Raw genomic sequence first — 20701 nt, 5'->3', positions numbered from 1 at the left:
TTCTTAATAAAAGTTTGGCTCCAAGGCCAGACCAGAGAACTACTTAAACTCTATTATTGCTTAACATGGGCCTCAAACTTGCCGATTTAGTCTTGGGAGCAAGAATTCATGAATTGAAGTTTAGAGATTTATATATGTCACAGAAACCATTCTGTAAAAGATTATTTGTAGGCAGGGTAGCTCTGCTTAGGGATATGCCATTGCCCAGACAACTTGACTGCTCATAGGGCAGTCTAAATGTGTGGAATATACAGACACAGTGGAGTACTGCTGTGAGGACAGGCCTCTGATCAGAAAGACCAGGGTTTAAACCCTAGCTTGAACTTCACCAGCTGTGTGACCACAGACAAACATCTACTTTTTATGAGCTTTATTTACTTATTTGTAAAACGATACCATCAACATAATACATATGCAGCTAAAAGGATGAAAAATACACACGCCATACACGGCATAACGTATGTGGCATAAGAAGCATTAAATAGATTCCAGTCACTTCTTCCACAGGCAAGTCTATAGACTCTCAAAAGCCTCCAAAGTTTTTCAAAGTAACCTTTAAAGGACAGAATGATAAGGCTGATACAGGGGAGATGGGCAGCAGGACTAGAATTTTCATTATGTGGTCTTTTTATAATGTGTGTGTTTTGAAGTTAAAGAATACTAAATAATTTTTTAAAAACTCCTTCAGTAAAGTATAATCACATATTTTGCTGTTGGCCAGTCGCTAAGTCATGTCTAACTCTTTGCGAGCCCACGGACTATAGCTCACCAGACTCCTCAGTCCTCCACTATCTCCCAGAGTTTGCCTAAATTCATGTCCATTGAGTCGGTGATGCTGTCTAACCATATAATCAAATACAGAAAAGTACATAAATTATACAGAATACAGTATAATGACTAATTAGAAAACAAATTATCCATGTAACCACCACCCAAGTCATGACACAGAACCCTGCCAACACCCAGCACCCATGCCCCTTCTCATTTCTATGTTAATAACTTCCCTACCTCCTGGGTTATCACTATGTGGACTTGGATGCTAATTACTCCCTTATGCTTCCTTACAGTGTTCCCAACTCTGGAAAAAAATTAAGTTCACTACACAGTTCAGTGAGGCATCTCTATCTGAAAACCTACTAAATCAAAATCAGGTTAAAGGTATTTTGTCTCCTATGACCTTATAATTTGCGAGGACAGAAACAATCTAATAATGAACGTTCAGTGTGTGAGAGCACACAGTCAGAGGAGAAATGCAATTTACCAAGTTACCTCAAGCTTGTCAATTTTCCTAAAAATAAACATGCACCATTTACATCTATGGAGTTACTTGACACACAATAAGGACAAAAACAAATGAATAGTAAGAAGAAACCAAAAATATGAGATAAAAGAGGTCACAGTCCATTCTCTCTTCTTTCTAAAAGCTTTATAACGTTAATGTAGGTTAAGTCTTAGCAACTCCACTGGGAAAACTTGCAGAGCTATTTCAGGACTAACAAATCCAACTGTAAGTTAAGGTAGAAGGCTAGTATTTAAATTACAAACAGGCCTGTGAGTCTCAATATCTGAAAGGCACTTAATATTTCCACAGTTTAAATACACCATATCTCCTTATGACTACGAGGAGATAAATCAGTATTGATAAACATATTAATAAGCTATTTTAAATGTGGTAAAACTTTAAAAAATATCTTTGAATTATTTCTTGAAAAAAATCTGATCTAGCCATCCATAATAACCCTTGTAAATTCCATACTGAAAAACTAAAAAAAGGACTTTTTGTACCTGTGAAGACATAAATTGATAGAATATTTTTTATTCCTATTTCTCTATTTTTTATTGATAGGATAATTGGCTTTGTCTCCTTAAATGATTTTGCTGAATTAGCATCTAAGCAATGTCTAACCTGACTGGAAGCACTGGGATCTTCAGAGACTGAAGAAGGCATTTCAAAGGGGGCAGGCCATGAAGCCCCATCTGAATCATTGGTCTGATCAGAGCTGGACGACTCCTGCTGTTCTGTGGCAGACGGGACAGGCTGAGCAGCTCCATCGCCATTGATACTGGCCAAATCAGAAGCAAAAAAAAAACCACATTGTTACTTAAGCTAACTTTATGTAACAGCCCACCAGTTTTAAAAAACTAGATTCTATAACCAAGCATAAATCCCATTAAAAAAAGGAATACAGGACAAATGTCAACAATAACAGTAGCCAAAAAATTGCCTTTACTGGCTTCAAATTAAGTTTTATATCAGAATTTCATTTTTTCTCTTCAAATAAAAATAAACAAATAGCTAAGTACCTGTAATACAAAAACTTCGAAAGAATAGCCTTCTGATACCAGTGTTCTTTACTTTTTTTCTTCCTCTGCCATTTCTGATCAATAAGTCTTTGATAAAACTCTTTTAACCATGTCCAATCACCAGTCTGGTAACATAAGAAATTGATAATTAGTGCCTGGGATAAGTCCCACTATGCACAAAGCATTAAAATTATCTGTGTGTTTATAAGCTGCAAGGAAGCAGGGCTGTGATTCTTAAGACTTTGCCCAGTGGCTAACACATACAGACTGAACTGAACTGTGATCTTTACAAACAGAAAAACATTTACTATAAATGTCAGTTTAAATCACTGTAACTTCTTTTCCTTTATCAAAGCATTGCAAGAATATTCTTTAAGAGTCATCTGTGGGAGTGAGTGGCAAGACCATGAACTATTTGCAATCAAGAACTTTGTAACAACAAGGTAAATACAGAAATGTAGAGTCAGCTTTCAGAAGCTGCAGCATTATTACATTTTACAAAATAATGGTGACTCCCCTCGTAGTTCAGTTAGTAAAGGATCCACCTGCAATGCAGGAGACCTGGGTTCAATTCCTGGGTGGGGAAGATCCCCTGGAGAAGGAAATTGCAACCCACTCCAGTATTCTTGCCTGGAGAATCCAATGGACAGAGGAGCCTGGCGGGCTACAGTCCATGGGGTCCAAGAGTCAGACACAACTGAGCAACTAAACCACCACCACAAAAAAACGGTGCAAGACAACAGTCATTTACCACACACAATTTGAGAAGCTCTGCTTGAAGAGAACCAATTAATTCTGACATAACTATATATTCAGAGGAATAATTTGCTAAACATTTTTCACATTTCCTGGCAGCCATGTTTCATGACAATCTATTTAATACAGACATGAAAGGATTTTTCAAAAATTTAACCAGTCCCTTACACTTCATATTTTTCATAACTTTCTTCACTTCACCCTTTTATTTATAAGAATTCTGGCTACTGGTATCAATAAAATAAGTTTCTCTACTATTCTCTTTTCTACCTTTTTCTTTATTAAGGCTTTTTAATCTTCAGTTAAACTTTTCATTTCTCGGTTGAAGCACTCAACCACGTTTTCACTTTGTCCTTTCTTTGAAACAAAATCACATTTCTAGTGCCTATAAGTTGTTAAAACAGTGCTTTTCTTGTTATTTCTCAAGAATTACCTGAGATGATCTCATAAAGAGTTCCTGGATATCTAACTCGTCTAACAAGAGAGTCCTTCCTATGCGGTGCACAGCCATGCTCACGTGTGATTTGCTGTAGGGAATCTTCAGAAGCTTTTTTATGTTCTTAAAAAATACAAAAGGAAAAACAGTTTAGAAACACCTTTGCGGTATGATCTGGAATCTTTCAAATTTAACTTCACTCAGTTTTAAAGCATAATAAACCTTATTTCCTTAAGTTCATATAAACTGTACCTTAAGGAACTACCTACAAACCCATGGAAGACAGAGCTTAAAACCAGAATCACCCACACTTTACCAGTCTCCGTGTGTTAATGTCAATGACAAAGATTTACTTTTACATGATGGAATTTCATAAAATATATACAGGTCACACTGTTGCAGTGACCCAAGCTTTTAGCATCTCAGAAAAAACTGGCCAACTAAGCATCAACAGATTTTACTACAAGTATCGTATCTATTTTTCAACCAGCAACATTACATAACCCAACACTGTAACTGCTATCATTAAAATACAGCCATCAATACCACTGCCAGTATTTTGCGAGTTGTTCCCTCCTCTTTGAGGAATGATGCAGTGTTACTTTAATAAAAAAGGTGTTCAATAATCAGACAGTTGTAGCTTATTTCATCACTAATTTTTCCAGGCTGCAGAAAAGAGCAGGCTATAAATCCCCAGCACAAACATCCCAATTATAGTCGCAAAGAGGATACTTACTTCAGAGTCAGAGACAACATCCACATCGTTTCCCACTGAATCAATAAAGTCGTATGCCATCCCAAAACTAACAGAGAAAACAAAGGCCACAAAAGTCACGTTCATGGTGGGGCAGGTGGTGTTGTAACAGAATACTATATTTCAGCACTTCTTGGATACACATTTTCCACACTCTGACATCTCTGAAAACAGTATGCCTATCACCATTACAGTTGGCTAGTTTTTCCTTCTTAGTGGTACATAAAATAATGGGGTCACTTAACAGATATAGAAGATAAGACTTGTGGTTGCCATGAAGGAGTGCAGTGGGGGAGGGACAGACTGAAGTTTAGGATTAACAGATACAAACTATTATATACAAGATGGATAAACAACAAGGTCCAACTGTATAGCACAAGGGACTATATTCAATACTCTATGATAAACCATAATGGAAAAGAATATGAAAAAGAATATACATACATGTATATATACATATAACTGAATCACTACTGTACACCAGAAACCAACACATTATAAGCCAACCATATTTTTAAAAATTTTGTTAAAACAAATAAAAATGGGACAACTTAAAATCAATGGCATCTTAAATTTGATACAAGACAGAAATACAACAGTAATAGAAGCAATAATAGAAAATATTTAGAATAAAAACAATTACAATCATTTTTATTTTTGTAGTCATGAAATCTAAAAAAATATGCAATGGAGAACAGTCAGTTTGAGTTATTCTTTTTAGATGGGGAGACAAGAAAAACAACAGCAGAAACATTTATAAGGATTTTAGTCTCTGGGATCATGTTCCCAGTGATATACACTAGTACCGTTTTAAAAAATGTATTTGAGAAAAAAATGCACACAACACCAATTCAACCAGAAGGAGAAAAAATAGCTCACTGAGCACCAAACGTGTGCCAGGTACCACGTGAGGCACATCTATAATCTGCAAGTGTGAAAAGCAGCTGCCGTCACCGTTTTTCAGTGAGGAGGTGGCAGAGTCAGAACACTCTTTTAGGACTGCCTCACTTCAAAGTATGCTGATGATTTACCACATGGGCTGGGCAAGCTCTTAACCTTTCCAAGCCTCACTTTTCTGAAGGAAAGTTAACAGCACCAAATTCAAAAGGTTGTTGACAGAATGAAACGAGATAAGCACACAAAAGTACTCAGCAGTGTCTGTACACTGTCAATATAATTATCAGCCAAATCACTTTATAACATTTAATTCTGCTTTATTAAGCCATTTTTCTAAAAGAAGACATGCAAACTATTTGCAATTTTTTTGATAGTATAAATACTGCTACATACAAGCAACATTTTGCAAACATTAACTTTTACCTCCTGAGGCATCAGGATAATTTCCAAATCACTGGCACGTAAGGTATTACTATATTTATGGCTCCTGCTGTATGTTATGTGGAAGTACTTTAGGTTCAATCACTGAGAGGGAGAAAGGGAAGCCCCCACATTAAAAGGTCAACAAGAATATGGACATCAGTACATTCTTCTCTGTAAGACCCAGGCCTCTTTCTCAACCTTAAATACCACCAGCAGAATTTCCAGCAACTGTCTAAGTCAAGGGTATATATCTAAACATGCTGTGTTTTTACATCACTGTTGTTTCAGACCAGACAATCCACCACCATTTAATGAAAAATTCCACAGAACAGGTTAGGCAGTTTTAAGGGTTTTCCCCCCGAGACTCCATATTCACATAGTCAAAAGGTATGAAAACTGGCTAAAATGAAACTAGTTAATTGAATTTTAGTGGTCAAAATTCATCTTTGTTAAAAGCGATGCAGACTTGAAGGAAGCATATGCAATTGATATCTTCATATTTTAATAGAATCCTATTATTGTGAAAAAGCATAATGAAAGTCAAATATAATCTTTTTCTAAAGTGAAGTCTTGGCATGTTGATGAGCATTATAAATTATGCTGAAAAGCAAGTCTTAAGAGTTTTAAGGTGGAGGGTTGAGGAACAGGTAAAAATGTCATTAATTAATATTTACCTGGAAAATGGCTTGCTTTTCCTACTATTGCCAAGAATGGTAGTTCCTGCCGGTCCTAGCTTGGCACTCTCTCGTAACCAGTTGGCAGGTGGGAGTTTCAAGTCTGTTTTCTCTTCGAGGCGTGCAAATGCTGTCCGAGGAGGGGCAGAAGAGTATTTCACCACAGCTCGGCTCTTCACTTCATTGCCTCCGAGAAATAAAGCTGATCCCTGATTAACATGTTAAATGAAACTTTAATGTACATTACTAGGAATCAAAAAAAAAAATCCCATCTTAATAATAATAACTGAAAAACCCTACCACATCAGGCTTACAAGAATATGCTACATGTTACTAGCAGCAGTTGATAAATGGGAGCATAAATATGTACAATTTACTTAGCTCTTTTTCACATAATTTCAAAGAGAAAAGATGAGTCAAGGAGTATCATGGTTATGGTTATTAGCTAGGAAACAGGCCATTCAAACTGTCTTTTAAAACATTCATAAGGGCAGAAGCAGAAACCAGGGAGTAAACAGTACCACAGTAACTAAACGCAAAGTGTAATAAAACCTCTGTTCAATATTAAACATGTATTTTAATTTCAATAGCATGCATCATTTAGGAAGTGGTTTGTGGTAATATCTGGGCCTTCTTCGTTTCTAAGTGTTTAGTAATTCATTGGTCAGTCTATTACACAAATACTCTGAATGTCTAACTTCACATCAAGGCAAGTCACTGGGGGATCTGCAGATATCACCCACATACCTCCAAGAAGGCTCAGGGTCAGAGTTAACTCTTCCAACCTTCTCTCACACAGTCCCTTTTCAGCCAGGCAAACAGTTTGCACCCTTCAAATACGAGCTCAGTCCCATCTCAGTGAGCACACTCTCTGTCCTCCTCCAGCTCTGCAAGGCTGGGTCAGTTTTGGAGCCACTTGTGGTGTTGAAGAAGACTCTCAAGAGTCCCTTGGGACTGCAAGGAGATCCAACCAGTCCATCCCAAAGGAAATCAGTTCTGAATATTCATTGGAAGGACTGATGCTGAAGCTGAAACTCCAATACCCTGGCCATCTGATGAGAAGAACTGACTCACTGGAAAAGACCCTGCTGCTGGGAAAGACTGAAGGTGGGAGGAGAAGGGGACGACTGAGGATGAGATGGTTGGATGGCATCACCAACTCCATGGACGTGAGTTTGAGCAAACTCCGGGAGTTGGTGATGGACAGGGAGGCCTGGCCTGCTGCAGTCCATGGGGTCGCAAAGAGTCGGACACGACTGAGCGGCTGAACTGAACTGATTCCTACCTGCGCTCATCGAGAGAAGGGATCGTGTCAAACTCACCTGTGGGCTGGCATGGGCTGGGAAGCCAGGGTCGCTTTTGACACGCATGACTTGCATGGTAAATATGTGAGTCGACAGGCACACGGACTTTGTTTCCTTAGGAGGCCCGTAGGGAAGACTTACATGGTAAATACCTGAGTACCTGTCCAGAGGCACACGGACTTTGCCTCCTCAAGGGGCTCGTCGGGATGACTTGCATGGTAAATACCTGAGTACCTGTCCACAGGCACACGGACTTTCTTTCCTCAGGGGGCCCGTCGGGGAGGCGTGGAGAAGGCTCCACCAGCCGCCGGGCACCATGACATCCCTCCCGGGCCGAGCCGACCCACAGCCACCCGCGGGAGCCCTGCAGGTCCCGCCCCAAGGGAGGACTCACCTGTGCAGAAGGTTCCTCCGACTCCCCTTGGGACAGGAGGCTGAGCCCTCCCCGAGCAGCGGCCCCGGCCGGCGGAGCCTCGGCCCCGGCCTCCTTAGAGTCCGCCATCACCTCGTTCCAGGGGAGGCCAGGCGAAGCTCGACCCGAGGAGCCGAGACGGACACCTGGGGCCCAGAGGCGCCGCCGCAGACAGCGGAGCGAGCGCTAGCGAGGCCCCGCACTTCCGGCCTCTGACAGGAAGAACGAGAGCGGACGCGTTCAAATCTCGCGAGCTTTGTGCCGGAGGCCCGGCCCCGCCTTCCCCGGTGGCGGCCTCCTTCGCGGAGGCGGTAGGGCTGGGGGCGGGAACTGTAGTGCGCCTGCGCCTGTCAAGGCTCTTCGGAAACTAGGTCTCGCGGTAATGACTCCCAGGCTCCACCCCTTGCACGCCGGTCCTCTTTGTTGGCAAACAGTCCTTGGGACTTGGGCTCGGGGTAGAATCGGGGTCTCCCCTGTCCCTCTCTGCGTTTGGGCGGGGAAAAGCTGCCGTAGGTGTAACCAGCGGCTCCTGTTACGTAAAGCAGTGTAGCGGTAGCCCTCTTCCCTCCCCAGCTTCCAGTGCGCCCCACCCCTCGGCTTCCCGGCGGTCTCGCAGGCCCAGGAAGGGAAAGACGTGCCCGGGTGAGGGGCTGTCCACAGAGTCAAGCCCTCCTGGACTTGGCGTCCTGTCCGCGCATCACAATGCGTGCATGGGCCTCGCGGGCCCGAGTGCGGAGAGAGAGGCGTAAAGGAGGCCCTCCGCCTTAGCTGAGGGGAGGAGACGGATTTCAGAGGAGGTGGCTCCCCCCACCCCTACCCCCGCCAAGGTATAGTTTGCTGCTTAGTGACTTAGTGGAGCATTTACGGAGAGCCCGCTTATTTATCGCGCCCCACGGATCTCAGTTCTGTTCAGTGGCTTAGTCGTGTGCGACTCGTTGCAACCTCGTGGACTGCACGCCAGGCCTCCTGCCCATCACCAACTCCCGGAGCCTACTCAAACTCATGTCCATCCAGTGGGTGATGCCATCCAACCATCTCATCTTCTGTAGTCCCCTTCTCCTCCCACATTCAATCTTAGCATCAGGGTCTTTTCCAATGAGTCAGTTCTTCTCATCAGGTGGCCAAAGTATTGCGAGTTTCAGTCATCAGTCCTTCCAATGAATATTCAGGACTGATTTCGTTTAGGATCTAGGGATCTAGCAAAGGGTATTGCAGTGGTTCAGGGCCTTCTCCAGCCTGAAAAGGCCCAGGAGACACCTGGGGTTTTAGTTGGCATGCAGATCCTGATTCAGTTGGTTTGGAAGGAGCCTGAGATTCAGAATCTCTACCAGACCCCCAGGAGATAATGCCAGTGCCTTGAGCTGCAAAAAGGTGGAGAAACAGCAAAACCAAGTTTGAAGGTGCGGGGGCCCTCTTAGCCTCCGAGCCAACACTCAATATGGTGATGGTTTAGTCACTTTAGTCATGTCTGACCCTGTGACCCCATGGACTGTAGCCTGCCAGGCTCCTGTGTCCATGGGATTCTCCAGGTGAGAACACTGGAGTGGGTTGCCGTTTCCTCCTCTAGGGATCTTCCCAACCCAGAAATTGAACCCAGGTCTCCTGCATTGTGGGCAGATTCTTTACCAACTGAGCTATGAGGGAACACTCACTATCTATCCTATCAAATGTAGTTAAATGGAGCTACAGCCTTCATTAAAATGTCTGTTGTATTTTGCAGTAAAATGTTGGAAGTGGTTTTAAAAAATTAGTTTTGCCTTGGCAATTATTTGTCTCAATTTGTAATTTACATCAGGTGCTGATAAGGCACTAACTATCTGTAGATTTAGAAGTCCTTGTGTCTGTTAGCAAGCAATTTACAAATTGTTTCAATTATAACAAAATGTTTTTATGAATTAAATATAACTGAATTTTATAGTACATTTTGCTCCTACTGCTGCTAAGTCGCTTCAGTCGTGTCCAACTCTGTGCGACCCCAGAGACGGCAGCCCACCAGGCTCCCCCGTCCCTGGGATTCTCCAGGCAAGAACACTGGAGTGGGTTGCCATTTCCTTCTCCAATGCATGAAAGTGAAAAGTGAAAGTGAAGTCGCTCAGTCGTTTCTGACTCATAGCGACCCCATGGACTGCAGCCTACCAGACTTTTCCATCCATGGGATTTTCCAGGCAAGAGTACTGGAGTGGGGTGCCATTGCCTTCTCCGATAGTACATTTTGTAGACCCTTAAATCAACATGTATTGGTTTTGATATTTACAATTTTTTGTTTGGATTATGCAGTCACTGCTTTGTGTTTTTGCAGTTGATGCATTGTTATTTTACATTGTAGTAAGTCGGAGAAGGCAATGGCACCCCACTCCAGTACTCTTGCCTGGAAAATCCCATGGATGGAGAAGCCTGGAAGGCTGCAGTCCATGGGGTCGATGAGGGTCAGACATGACTGAGCGACTTCACTTTCACTTTTCACTTTCATGCATTGGAGAAGGAAATGGAAACTCACTCCAGTGTCCTTGCCTGGAGAATCCCAGAGACTGGGGAGCCTGGTGGGCTGCCGTCTGTGGGGACGTCTGACTCCCACAGAGTCCGACACGACTGACGTGACTCAGCAACAGCAGCAAGTTGACTATAAATGTTTAACGTTAGAATGGTTAAGTCTACTTTTGGTACATAACATCATTAACTTGTGCAAAAATTCACTTATTTTTCAAGAACATGTAAACTCCAAAGGCTCTGTTAAAGGTGCCTGTACTATAAAATTGTGCATGATGTTAAGTGAGAAAAAGAATCTAAAGCACACCTGTGATAAGATCTCGATTTTACAAACATATCTATTTCTGTGTCAATGTCAATAAAAATGTATCTCTGAGGGGTAAAATTAAGTAATTTAATATTCTTTAAAGCTTCATTTTCCTATTTTTCTTTCCTATTATGCATTATTTTATAGTAAAACATCATTTCATTAAGCTTTTATACATACATAATTTATCATCTGCTCCTGCTAAATCGCTTCAGTCATGTCTGACTCCTAGTGACCCCATGGACTGCAGCCCACCAGGCTCCTCCATCCGTGGGATTTGCCAGGCAAGAGTACTGGAGTGGGTTGCCATTGCCTTAATTTATCATCTAATGATCCTTACATTCTGTTGTTTTATTATATAGTTCTGTGTTTGTAAGAAGGAATTTCCTGAGGTAACTGTAATTCTTTCTTTAAGGCTCACATATATTGCATGCCTCTTGAAAACTACCCTGGAGAAGGAAAAGACTGCTGCTGCTGCTGCTAAGTCGCTTCAGTCATGTCCGACTCTGTGTGACCCCATAGACGGCAGCCCACCAGGCTCCCCCGTCCCTGGGATTCTCCAAGCAAGAACATGGGAGTGAGTTGCCATTTCCTTCTCCAATGAATGAAAGTGAAAGGAGAAAGTGAAGTCACTCAGTCGTGTCCGACTCTTCGAGACCCCATGAACTGCAGCCTACCAGGCTCCTCCATCCATGGGATTTTCCAGGCAAAAGTACTGGAGTGGGTTGCCATTGCCTTCTCCTAAGGGAAAGGCTACCCACTCCAGTATTCTTGCCTGGAGAATCCCCATGGACAGAGGAGCTTAGCGGACTTCAGTCCATGGGGTCGCAAAGAGTCAGACATGACTGAGAGACTAAGTACTTGAGAGCTAAGTGCCTGAACCCTTGTTGATGATGCCTAGAGAGAAAATGTGCTGTAAACAGCCTGTGAAAAGGCAAAGAATCAAACAGAGAGAGCCAGGAACTCAGCACAGAGAGAGTCAGCAGCAGAGGGGATCATGAGAGCCGGCTTCGGGCTGGGGGAACTGAGGATGCCCAGGAACTGTTTGTGGAGGGAAACCTGAGGAGGGACCAGGTTTCTGGGGTCTCTTAACGGGACAGGACTAGAGAGGTTTAGGTACTAAAAGAGGAGGATCCCTGATGGCTGGTTCTAAGTGCTTATTATTTTCTTTTCCTGCTTCGAAAATGTTTATGTGCTTTGGGTTTAAGTTATTATCGTTTTTAATGTGTGTGATTGAAATATAATGTGGGAAAACCTGGACCCTAACTTCCAGAACTTGACATTTTGAGACATGTACATTCATTGTTATGTTTTCGCAGTGTCTGCCTTCCCCTCCTTCCCTGCCCCCAGCGGCCACCTCCTCCAAGTGTGCTTCATCCTCTGTGGCCTGCTCTGCCCTGCAGGAGCTGCATCCTGGACCTTGGTTTCATCCTCTGTGGCCCGCTCTGCCCTGCAGGAGCTGCATCCTGGACCTTGGCTTCATCCTCTGTGGCCCGCTCTGCCCTGCAGGAGCTGCATCCTGGACCTTGGCTTCATCCTCTGTGGCCCGCTCTGCCCTGCAGGAGCTGCATCCTGGGCCTTGTAACCAGTCAGCACTCTCACCTGTTTCCCTGCCTCCCCAGTGCCTGATGCCATCACCACTCAAGAGACGTTGCTGCTTCAGCGAGTTGTCCCATAAATCTGTGACTGCTGGTGATTCTCCTTTGCCTGGAATACCTTTCCCTTCCTCACCTGGCTAATTTATTCCTAAAGACTCTCCGTCGCATGTGTCATCCCTAATAAGTCTCTCCTGACACCTCGCTCCCTCTCCTTATCTTATGGGGTTTGTTCCTGAAACTTGTATGCAGCTTTATCTGGCACTTTCCCCTTTACAGAAAAATTGTTATTTTTGGCGTTTCTTTAGTCACTAGGTCGCGTCCAACTCTTTGCAACCCCATGGACTGTAGCCCACCAGGCTCCTCTGTCCATGGAATTCTCCAGGCAAGAATACTGGGGTGGGTTGCCATTTTCTCCTCCAGGGGATCTTCCCAACCCAGGGCAGACAGATTCTATACCACTGAACCACTAGGGAAGCCTATAGAAAAATTACTTATTTGTATCTGCCTCCCTTGCTGACTGAGCTCCTCGATAATGTCCTGTCTGAGCATCTGTTTTATAAGTACCAGAGCAGCATCAGCCCATGAAAGTGTTTTAGCCCTTAAGCTAATGCAGATCAAATGACTGGTGCCAACAGGCTTTTAAAATACTTATCGAAATGTTTCAGACATAAAAACCTTGTTGGCTCCAAGATATATATAATATCACAGAAAAAAGCTAAAAATGTTAATGAATGTGTGTCTCCAATATATTGCAGTGTCAATGTCCGTAATTACTAAAGTTAGTATTCACACAGTTTGTTCCATTCTAGAATAATTGGTGCATTAGATTTTCTCTGCTTATAAAAATCCTCCCGGCCCATATGATGATTTCAGAGACATGTCAGTCAATCATAAACTCATTTAGTTACTTGTGGGACACAGTATTTACCAAAGCAAAATTAGAAGTCTTTCACCAAGTTTTTACAGTTATATGTGAGGCAGGTGTGCCTATGGCCCTAGGGATTCCCAAACAGCTGTGCCTACACAGGAAAATTCCAGGGAGCTCTGAGACGGGCTTGGGTCCTTCTGTTTGCCAAGGGCCCCTCCGTGACCTAGTGTCTTACACCTCCGCAGCCTCACGTTGTCCGTTGCCTCCTGGACCTTGGAAGGCCCTGATTTTCTGACTTCCACTCCTGGACTTTGAGCTGGAAGAGGATGTGAGATGTCTGAGTCAGTCTCATTCCTCTTTAGATGAGAGCAGTGCCATCCAGAAAGGAGAATAGAATTGACCCACTGAACATCATGCAAATCTAGTGTAAATAGCAAAGGCAGGACCAGGTCTCTGAGTACTAGTACTGTTAGCCTCTAAAAACGTTAAATTGCAAACACCAGCCAGTGGAATGTTAATTTGCTTTAGAATCACCTGAGGAACTTAAGTGAGCAGATCCTCTACCGTCTCCAGATTCTAAGATGGTATCACTGGGGCAGTGCTGAGCAATCTGTGTTTTTAGTGAGTTTCTAGCATCTGACCACCTTGCCCCGCAGACCACACCTTAGAACAGCAATCTCCTAAAATAATTCCCTGGGGTACAGGAAAAACTATGGCTTCTGTTTTGTTTGTTTGTGTTTTTTAATCTGAAGAGTAAGGGCAAACAATTCAGAGGACAGATGAGCCTGGCAGGCTACAGTCTATGGGGTCACAAAGAGTCAGACATGATAGTGACTATCACTTACTCACAAACCTTACTATTATGGGCTTCCCTGGTGGCTCAGTGGTAAAGAATCCACTTGCCAATTCAGGAGATGAAGGTTTGATCCCTGGCTGGGGAAGATCTCCTGGAGAAGGAAATGAAACCCCCCCTGGGAAATCCCATGGACAGAGGAGCCTGGCAGGCTATGGTCTATGGGGTCACAAAAGAGTTGAACACAACCTAGCAACTGGATAACAACAACAAAGCCTTACTATTAATATATTTAATATACAAGTTGACACAGTTGGCCTTCCTTGGGCTGTGGTCAGCTGCTGTACCAGTCCAGTAAAATTGGGTTTGCAGCCAAACCAAACAATCCCCAAACATCAGTGACTTACAACCAAGGATGCCAGATAAAACAAATTTCAGATAAACAGTGAAAAAAAAAATGGGGTGAGAATGCCCAAATATTTAGTAGAGGCGTCCCGTGTGACATTTGGGACATGCTTTCTCTAGGCCAGGTAGTTTTTGCTCGAGGACCCAGGCTGATGAAGCAACCTGGACCCGAGCTCTGCCAGTGGGAGTGGCAGAGAAACAGATTGGTGGACCATCAACTAGCTCCTGAAGCACCTGCTCAGAAGTCACAAACATCCCCGCCACTCACTTTTTTTGGCCAAAATGATACATTTTGGCAAGCTTAGCATCTGGGTGGAGGTAAAGACTAATGGTCCACAGAGGAGGGTCATTGGGTGTCCGTGGACCATTGTGCAGTCTACCGTGGCATATGGTGGCTCGGGCGGGCCACTTGATGCCATCACATGGTAAAATTTGGTGACAAGGCCTTTAGGAGAGGCTTTTCAGAGTGTTGTGATAAGGTGAGGTGTGACCTTGAAAATCTCATGTACCACACAGAGATCACAGAATTTATTGTGGCAAAATACTTAAAAATCAATTTTGACAATCGTTTTTTGGCAAAAAATATTTCACATTTCCTCATCTTTTCCATGATGACTAGTAGCTGTCATGAGGGTGCTGTAGGAGAGTTTCACAAAAATAAACAGACTTAACCTCTTCCTTCAAGATAACAGTGATGTTTTAACAATGAGTGAGAAAGTCATTGGTTTTCAAAAGAACTGAATCTCATGGAGAGAGCATTTTTGAAAACAGAGGTTTGCAAATCTTTCCAATGTTTGTGATTTTGTTGCTGAAAATGACATTAAAAAAAACTAATACCAGCACAGAACTTACAAACTGAAATTTCTCCCGTCTTTAAAAAAAATCTCCTAAATGAAGAGTTTTTGGATCCATATTTTAATTGTTTTCTTTGATACTGCTAGTCGGCCTGCTCACAACACACAGACTGATCTCCTTGTCAGTCTCCAACTGATCTGTTTACCCCAAAATGTGCCTGTAAGATTCACTATTCCCAGCTGCCAGCAGGGTTTTCCCTCTCTCCTCTCTTTTACACATCCTGTTTTTAATTGTGTTCCATGACGACAGTCAATTGACCTTTCTTCTTATGCACAAGTAAATGAAGTGCACGTGAAACAACTGGCTAATATTTCTGAATTATTCCTTGACATTATATAATTGGCTTTTAAAAGGAAGATTGATAGACTTCAGAGAAGCTGGAAATTTAGCCAGATTTCAGTTAAAACCTTTGCATAACTTGTGGATACATCTGAAATGAGCAGTTTGACTTGCTAAGACATGGGATTCTTCCTAGTTTACTTATCTCCTGAGATATTTTAAGTGATGACAGCCCTTAAAGCCAAGTTTCAAAATAAACTGAACCTTAGGACACTTCAAATTGTTATGTCACAAAGTTTTCAGCCAAGAGTCACAAAAATAAACCTATCTGACCACTTCACTCTCTTTAAAAAAATGTTAGGGAGAATAGAACTATTAAATAGTTTGCAGTCACTAAATAAAATTATTTTTTAGACTTTGAACATTTTCTACTTTTGTTTTATGCTAATGTATTACTGCTGCTGCTGCTGCTGCTAAGTCGCTTCAGTCATGTCCGACTCTGTGCGACCCCGTAGATGGCAGCCCACCAGGCTCCGCCATCCCTGGGATTCCCCAGGCAAGAACACTGGAGTGGGTTGCCATTTCCTTCTCCAATGCATGAAAGTGAGAAGTGAAAGGGAAGTCGCACTGCTAGTCTATTATTTGCAAATAAATTTATATACATATATGGGGGCTACATGTTCAGAATTTTTTTTAATTAATATAGTGTATGATAAGAAAATTTAGAGCCTTCCCTGACGGTCTAGTACTTAGGACTCCAGACTTGCACTACAGGGGGCGCAGGTTCAACCCCTGGTCAGGGAACTAAGATCTCACATACTGCTTGGCTTGGCAAAAAAAAGTGAGAGAGAAATCTACATTTTAAAAGGCTTATTGACTATGCCAAAGCCTTTGACTGTGTGGATCACAATAAACTGTGGAAAATTCTGAAAGAGATGGGAATACCAGACCACCTGACCTGCCTCCTGAAAAATCTGTATGCAGGTCAGGAAGCAACAGTTAGAACTGGACATGGAACAACAGACTGGTTCCAAATGGGAAGAGGAGTATGTCAAGGCTGTACATTGTCACTCTGCTTATTTAGCTTATATGCAGAGTACATCATGAGAAACGCTGGACTGGAAGAAACACAAGCTGGAATCAAGATTGGCAGGAGAAATATCAATAACTTCAGATATGCAGATGACACCACCCTTATGGCAGAAAGTGAAGAGGAACTAAAAAGCCTCTTGATGAAAGGGAAAGTGGAGAGGGAAAAGTTGGCTTAAAGCTCAACATTCAGAAAATGAAGATCATGGCATCTGGTCCCATCACTTCATGGGAAATAGATGGGGAAACAGTGGAAACAGTGTCAGACCTTATTTTGGGGGGCTCCAAAATCACTGCAGATGGTGACTGCAGCCATGAAATTAAAAGATGCTTGCTCCTTGGAAGGAAAGTTATGACCAACCTAGATAGCATATAGAAAAGCAGAGATATTATTTTGCCAACAAAGGTCCATCTAGTCAAGGCTATGGTTTTTCCTGTGGTCATGTATGGATGTGAGAGTTGGACTGTGAAGAAGGCTGAGAGCCGAAGAATTGATGCTTTTGAACTGTGGTGTTAGAGAAGACTCTTGAGAGTCCCTTGGACTACAAGGTGATCCAACCAGTCCATTCTGAAGGAGATCAGCCCTGGGATTTCTTTGGAAGAGATGATGCTAAAGCTGAAACTCCAGTACTTTGTCCACCTCCTGTGAAGAGTTGACTCATTGGAAAAGACTCTGATGCTGGGAGGGATTGGGGGCAGGAGGAGAAGGGGATGACAGAGGATGAGATGGCTGGATGGCATCACTGACTCGATGGACGTGAGTCTGGGTGAACTCCGGGAGTTGGTGATGGACAGGGAGGCCTGGCGTGCTGCGATTCATGGGGTTGCAAAGAGTCGGACACGACTGAGTGACTGAACTGAACTGATAGACCACTGCTTGTAGAACCAGAAGTTGCATACTAGCTACTCTTTAGTTCAAGAACAGTTATCAATCAAGCAATGATCTGTATTTTCCTTTACACTTTAATTTGACCGGTAGAAAATTTTTAGAGTCGGACACGACTGAGCGACTGAACTGAACTGAACTGAAGGTAATGCAAACCTTGTTGTGCAATTGATCAGTGTGATAGCAAGGCTAACTCTTGGTTACAACTACAGGATACCTTATGTCATTATTCTTGATAATTATTTAATAGTTGTTCTGTAGACTAATAACGTTCTTGAAACTTTTTGGAAATCATTTCGACTGCATTTGGAGGAGTTCCTTTTCCAGATCCTCAGTGCACTCAGAGTCATTCCCGAGCTATTAGCCTTGACTTCCAGAATCCAGTGCAAGGGATCAGAGGGCAGTTTGTCTCTGCTAGGTGTTACTTTCCCAGCAGAAATGTCCTCAGAGTCTTGGTGAGTTTTATCCTCTGAAGATGATTATCACCCGAAATGAATCCTAGGAACAGTTCCAAAGTTACTAACAACTGCTCTGCAGGCCCCTCGTTGGTGCGAGCACTGCTGGTGACTCATGCTGTGCGTGTACCTTGTGCGTGCTAAGTCACTTCAGTTGTGTCCGACTCTGCGACCCTGTGGACTGCAGCCCGCCAGGCTCCTCTGTCCATGGGATTCTCCAGGCAAGAACACTGGAGTGGGTTCCCATGCCCTCCTCCAAGGGATCTTCCTGATTCAGGGAATCAAACCTGCATCTCATGTCTCCTGCATTGCAGGCAGGTTCTTTACCACTAGCGCCACCTGGGAAGCACCTTAAATAGAGGGTAAGAAGAGAATTCTTAAAGGAACCTTCGAATCAATCCCTCAGGCAAACCTCTGCCTTTCCAGTTAAGGGCTTGGCCTTTGCAGACCCTATTGAATCATTTAGCCATTGGCATTTCCAAGCAAGCGTCCAGTGGAGAGAACGAAAGGAAGGTATTACTTAGTGCAGAAGTGTTCTGGGTCAAACCCATTGACTGGACGTTTTTACTAAACATTTCTATATTGGCCTGCCTGTGGATATTGAAGAAATCTATTTTATCTTCTCAGTATAATACAGTCACAAGGCTGTACCTAGGAATGGAATCCATTGCAGGAAAATATTGGGCAGAATGTTAACTACTGGATGGACCATGGGTGTTATCTACATATGACAACTTTTTACATATTTATTTACATTTTCTCTCTGGGAAATGAAGCCAGAATCCACAGATGTTATTATCCATCAGCACACTTTTGTTTACTACCCAGAAAGTGAGAATATTGCATTTTAAAAGTATCTGGACTTTTGTTCTTTCTTATCACAAGTGACTTGAGAAGCTCTGACCATTCAAGGTTACCCTGAGTGAATGTGCCAGTCAAGCCTTTCTTCCTGGAGTGCTCTGAGATTCGGGTACAAAAGGCATTTTGTAAGCACAGAGTGGAAAAGTATCATTTATATTCATTTGCTGCTGTGGCATTTCTCTCTGGAATCTTCCTCTTGTCTGTCAACTTTGTGCAAAAGGACTGGCCTCATCTACATTACAAATATCTTTAATGGTCTGGAAGTAGCAGAGGGACTATGTAAGAGTGAGCTCTCCTGTTGGAGGGTCTCAGGCTGGTTTCTCCCCAATTATGGTTGGACATAATTGCTGTGGATGTCGTGAATTATTTTGGAAAGACCTAAGTATGAGGTCAACTCAGTGCTTTATGCATATTGGCTGCAATGAATGTATCTTGTCTGATTGCAGTGACTCATGGGACAACCACAACCTCAGGGAAGACCTTCTGAGGGGTCATTTAGAGTGGAGCCATTCTGGGCAGAGGGTGGTCAGTTCTCCACTGGCTTCTGGAGTGGAGAAATTTTCACCAACAAGATGGCCCTTGTGACCCATGGCAGGTCCTTTCTTTAGGGGCTCTGTTTGCTGTGATTTAAGAAACATCAAGGGCTTCCCTGGTGGCTCAGATGGTTAAGAATCTGCCTGCAACGCGGGAGACCCACGTTAGATCCCTGGACCGGGAAGATGCCCTGGAGGAGGAAATGGCAACCCACTCCAGTATTCTTGCCTGGAGAATCCCATGGACAGAGGAGCCTGGTGGGCTACAATCCAGGGACTGCAGAGTCAGACACGACTGAGCGACTAACACACACATGAAACATCAAGAACTTTCTGCCCCAGAAGATCTCAATGTGAGACATCACACACAGCATGAGGGTTTGCCAGCTGTAGCAGTTGAAGTAGAGCCTGGCTCTGAGGGGCTACCGTGCCTACCTGGGGATGCTCTAGAGCAGGGAGCATTAGCCAAGAGACTGAGCCTAGGCTGGTGTTACTTGAGTCAAAGGTCTGTGTATGGGGGTGTGTAAATGAGTAGAGGGGGCCGTGTATGGATACAATCAGAGAGGTGCTTGGAGGGAAAAAATGCTGCCCCCAGGAGGGGTGGTTCTGAAAGAGACAGAGACCCGTATCCCAGACCCTTCTCTTATACCTCAGCCCAGGGTCCCCTCTGAGTCTGCAAATCAGCTGCTGCTTCTCCTCCTCCTTTGCCGCCTTCTTCATTTATTTTCATCACAAACATTTCAAGTCCATACCTAAGCAGTGCATGCGTGCATGCTAAGTCGCTTCAGTTGTGTCCGACTCTTTGCAAGCCTATGAACTATAGCCCGCTAGCTTCCGCTGTCCATGGGTTTCCCTAGGCAAAGATACTGAAGTGGGTTGCCATTTCCTCCTCGGGGGGATCTTCCTGACTCAGGGATCAAACCTGTGTCTCCTATGTTTCCTGCATTGGCAAGTGGGTTCTTTACCACTAGCGCCACCTGGGAAGCCCATCCTTAAGCAGAAAGTGAAAGTGAAAGTCACTCAGTCACCTCCGACTCTTTATGACCTATGGACTATACAGTCTGTGGAATTCTCCAGGCCAGAGTACTGGAGTGGGTAGCCTTTGCCTTCTCCAGGGGATCTTCCCAACCCAGCGATCAAACCCAGGTCTCCCACATTTCAGGTGGATTCTTCACCAGCTGAGTTACAAGGGAAGCCCTCCCTAAGCAGAGAGAACAGCAAAACAAACCTCCAGATGCACATCACCATTGTCCTTGAAAAAGTATCAACACCATTCTGTCTCCTTCCAGGGACCCTCCTCTTTCTCAGATGATTGCTGAAATTAG

At 43.5% G+C, this 20701-nt stretch overlaps 1 protein-coding gene and 1 long non-coding RNA gene across 6 annotated transcripts in view; one reads left to right on the top strand and one right to left on the bottom strand.

Moving 5' to 3' along the window:
- Positions 1-8170, bottom strand: part of EDRF1 (erythroid differentiation regulatory factor 1) — a 33888-nt gene extending 25718 nt beyond the window's left edge. For all 5 annotated transcript variants that reach the window (XM_003587917.6, XM_005225865.5, XM_002698564.7 and 2 more), the window contains exons 1-6: positions 7943-8170; positions 6245-6453; positions 4233-4299; positions 3494-3619; positions 2305-2429; positions 1907-2063 (exon numbers count right to left, since the gene is read on the bottom strand). In XM_003587917.6, coding sequence (XP_003587965.1) covers positions 1907-2063; positions 2305-2429; positions 3494-3619; positions 4233-4299; positions 6245-6453; positions 7943-8050 — 792 coding nt within the window. In that variant the 5' untranslated portion in view covers positions 8051-8170. The remainder of the gene's footprint in view (positions 1-1906; positions 2064-2304; positions 2430-3493; positions 3620-4232; positions 4300-6244; positions 6454-7942) is intronic.
- Positions 8171-8232: 62 nt separating this feature from the next.
- On the top strand, positions 8233-12656 carry LOC104970852 (uncharacterized). Its single transcript, XR_815831.4, has 3 exons — positions 8233-8787; positions 11170-11331; positions 12074-12656. It is a non-coding gene; the product is annotated as an uncharacterized lncRNA (long non-coding RNA).
- Positions 12657-20701: the final 8045 nt, after the last annotated feature.

This window comes from Bos taurus, chromosome 26 (assembly GCF_002263795.3).
Source record: "Bos taurus isolate L1 Dominette 01449 registration number 42190680 breed Hereford chromosome 26, ARS-UCD2.0, whole genome shotgun sequence".
Lineage (NCBI taxonomy): Eukaryota > Metazoa > Chordata > Mammalia > Artiodactyla > Bovidae > Bos > Bos taurus.
Note: the sequence above shows the minus strand (reverse complement) of the source record. Positions and strands in the feature narration are given on the sequence as shown.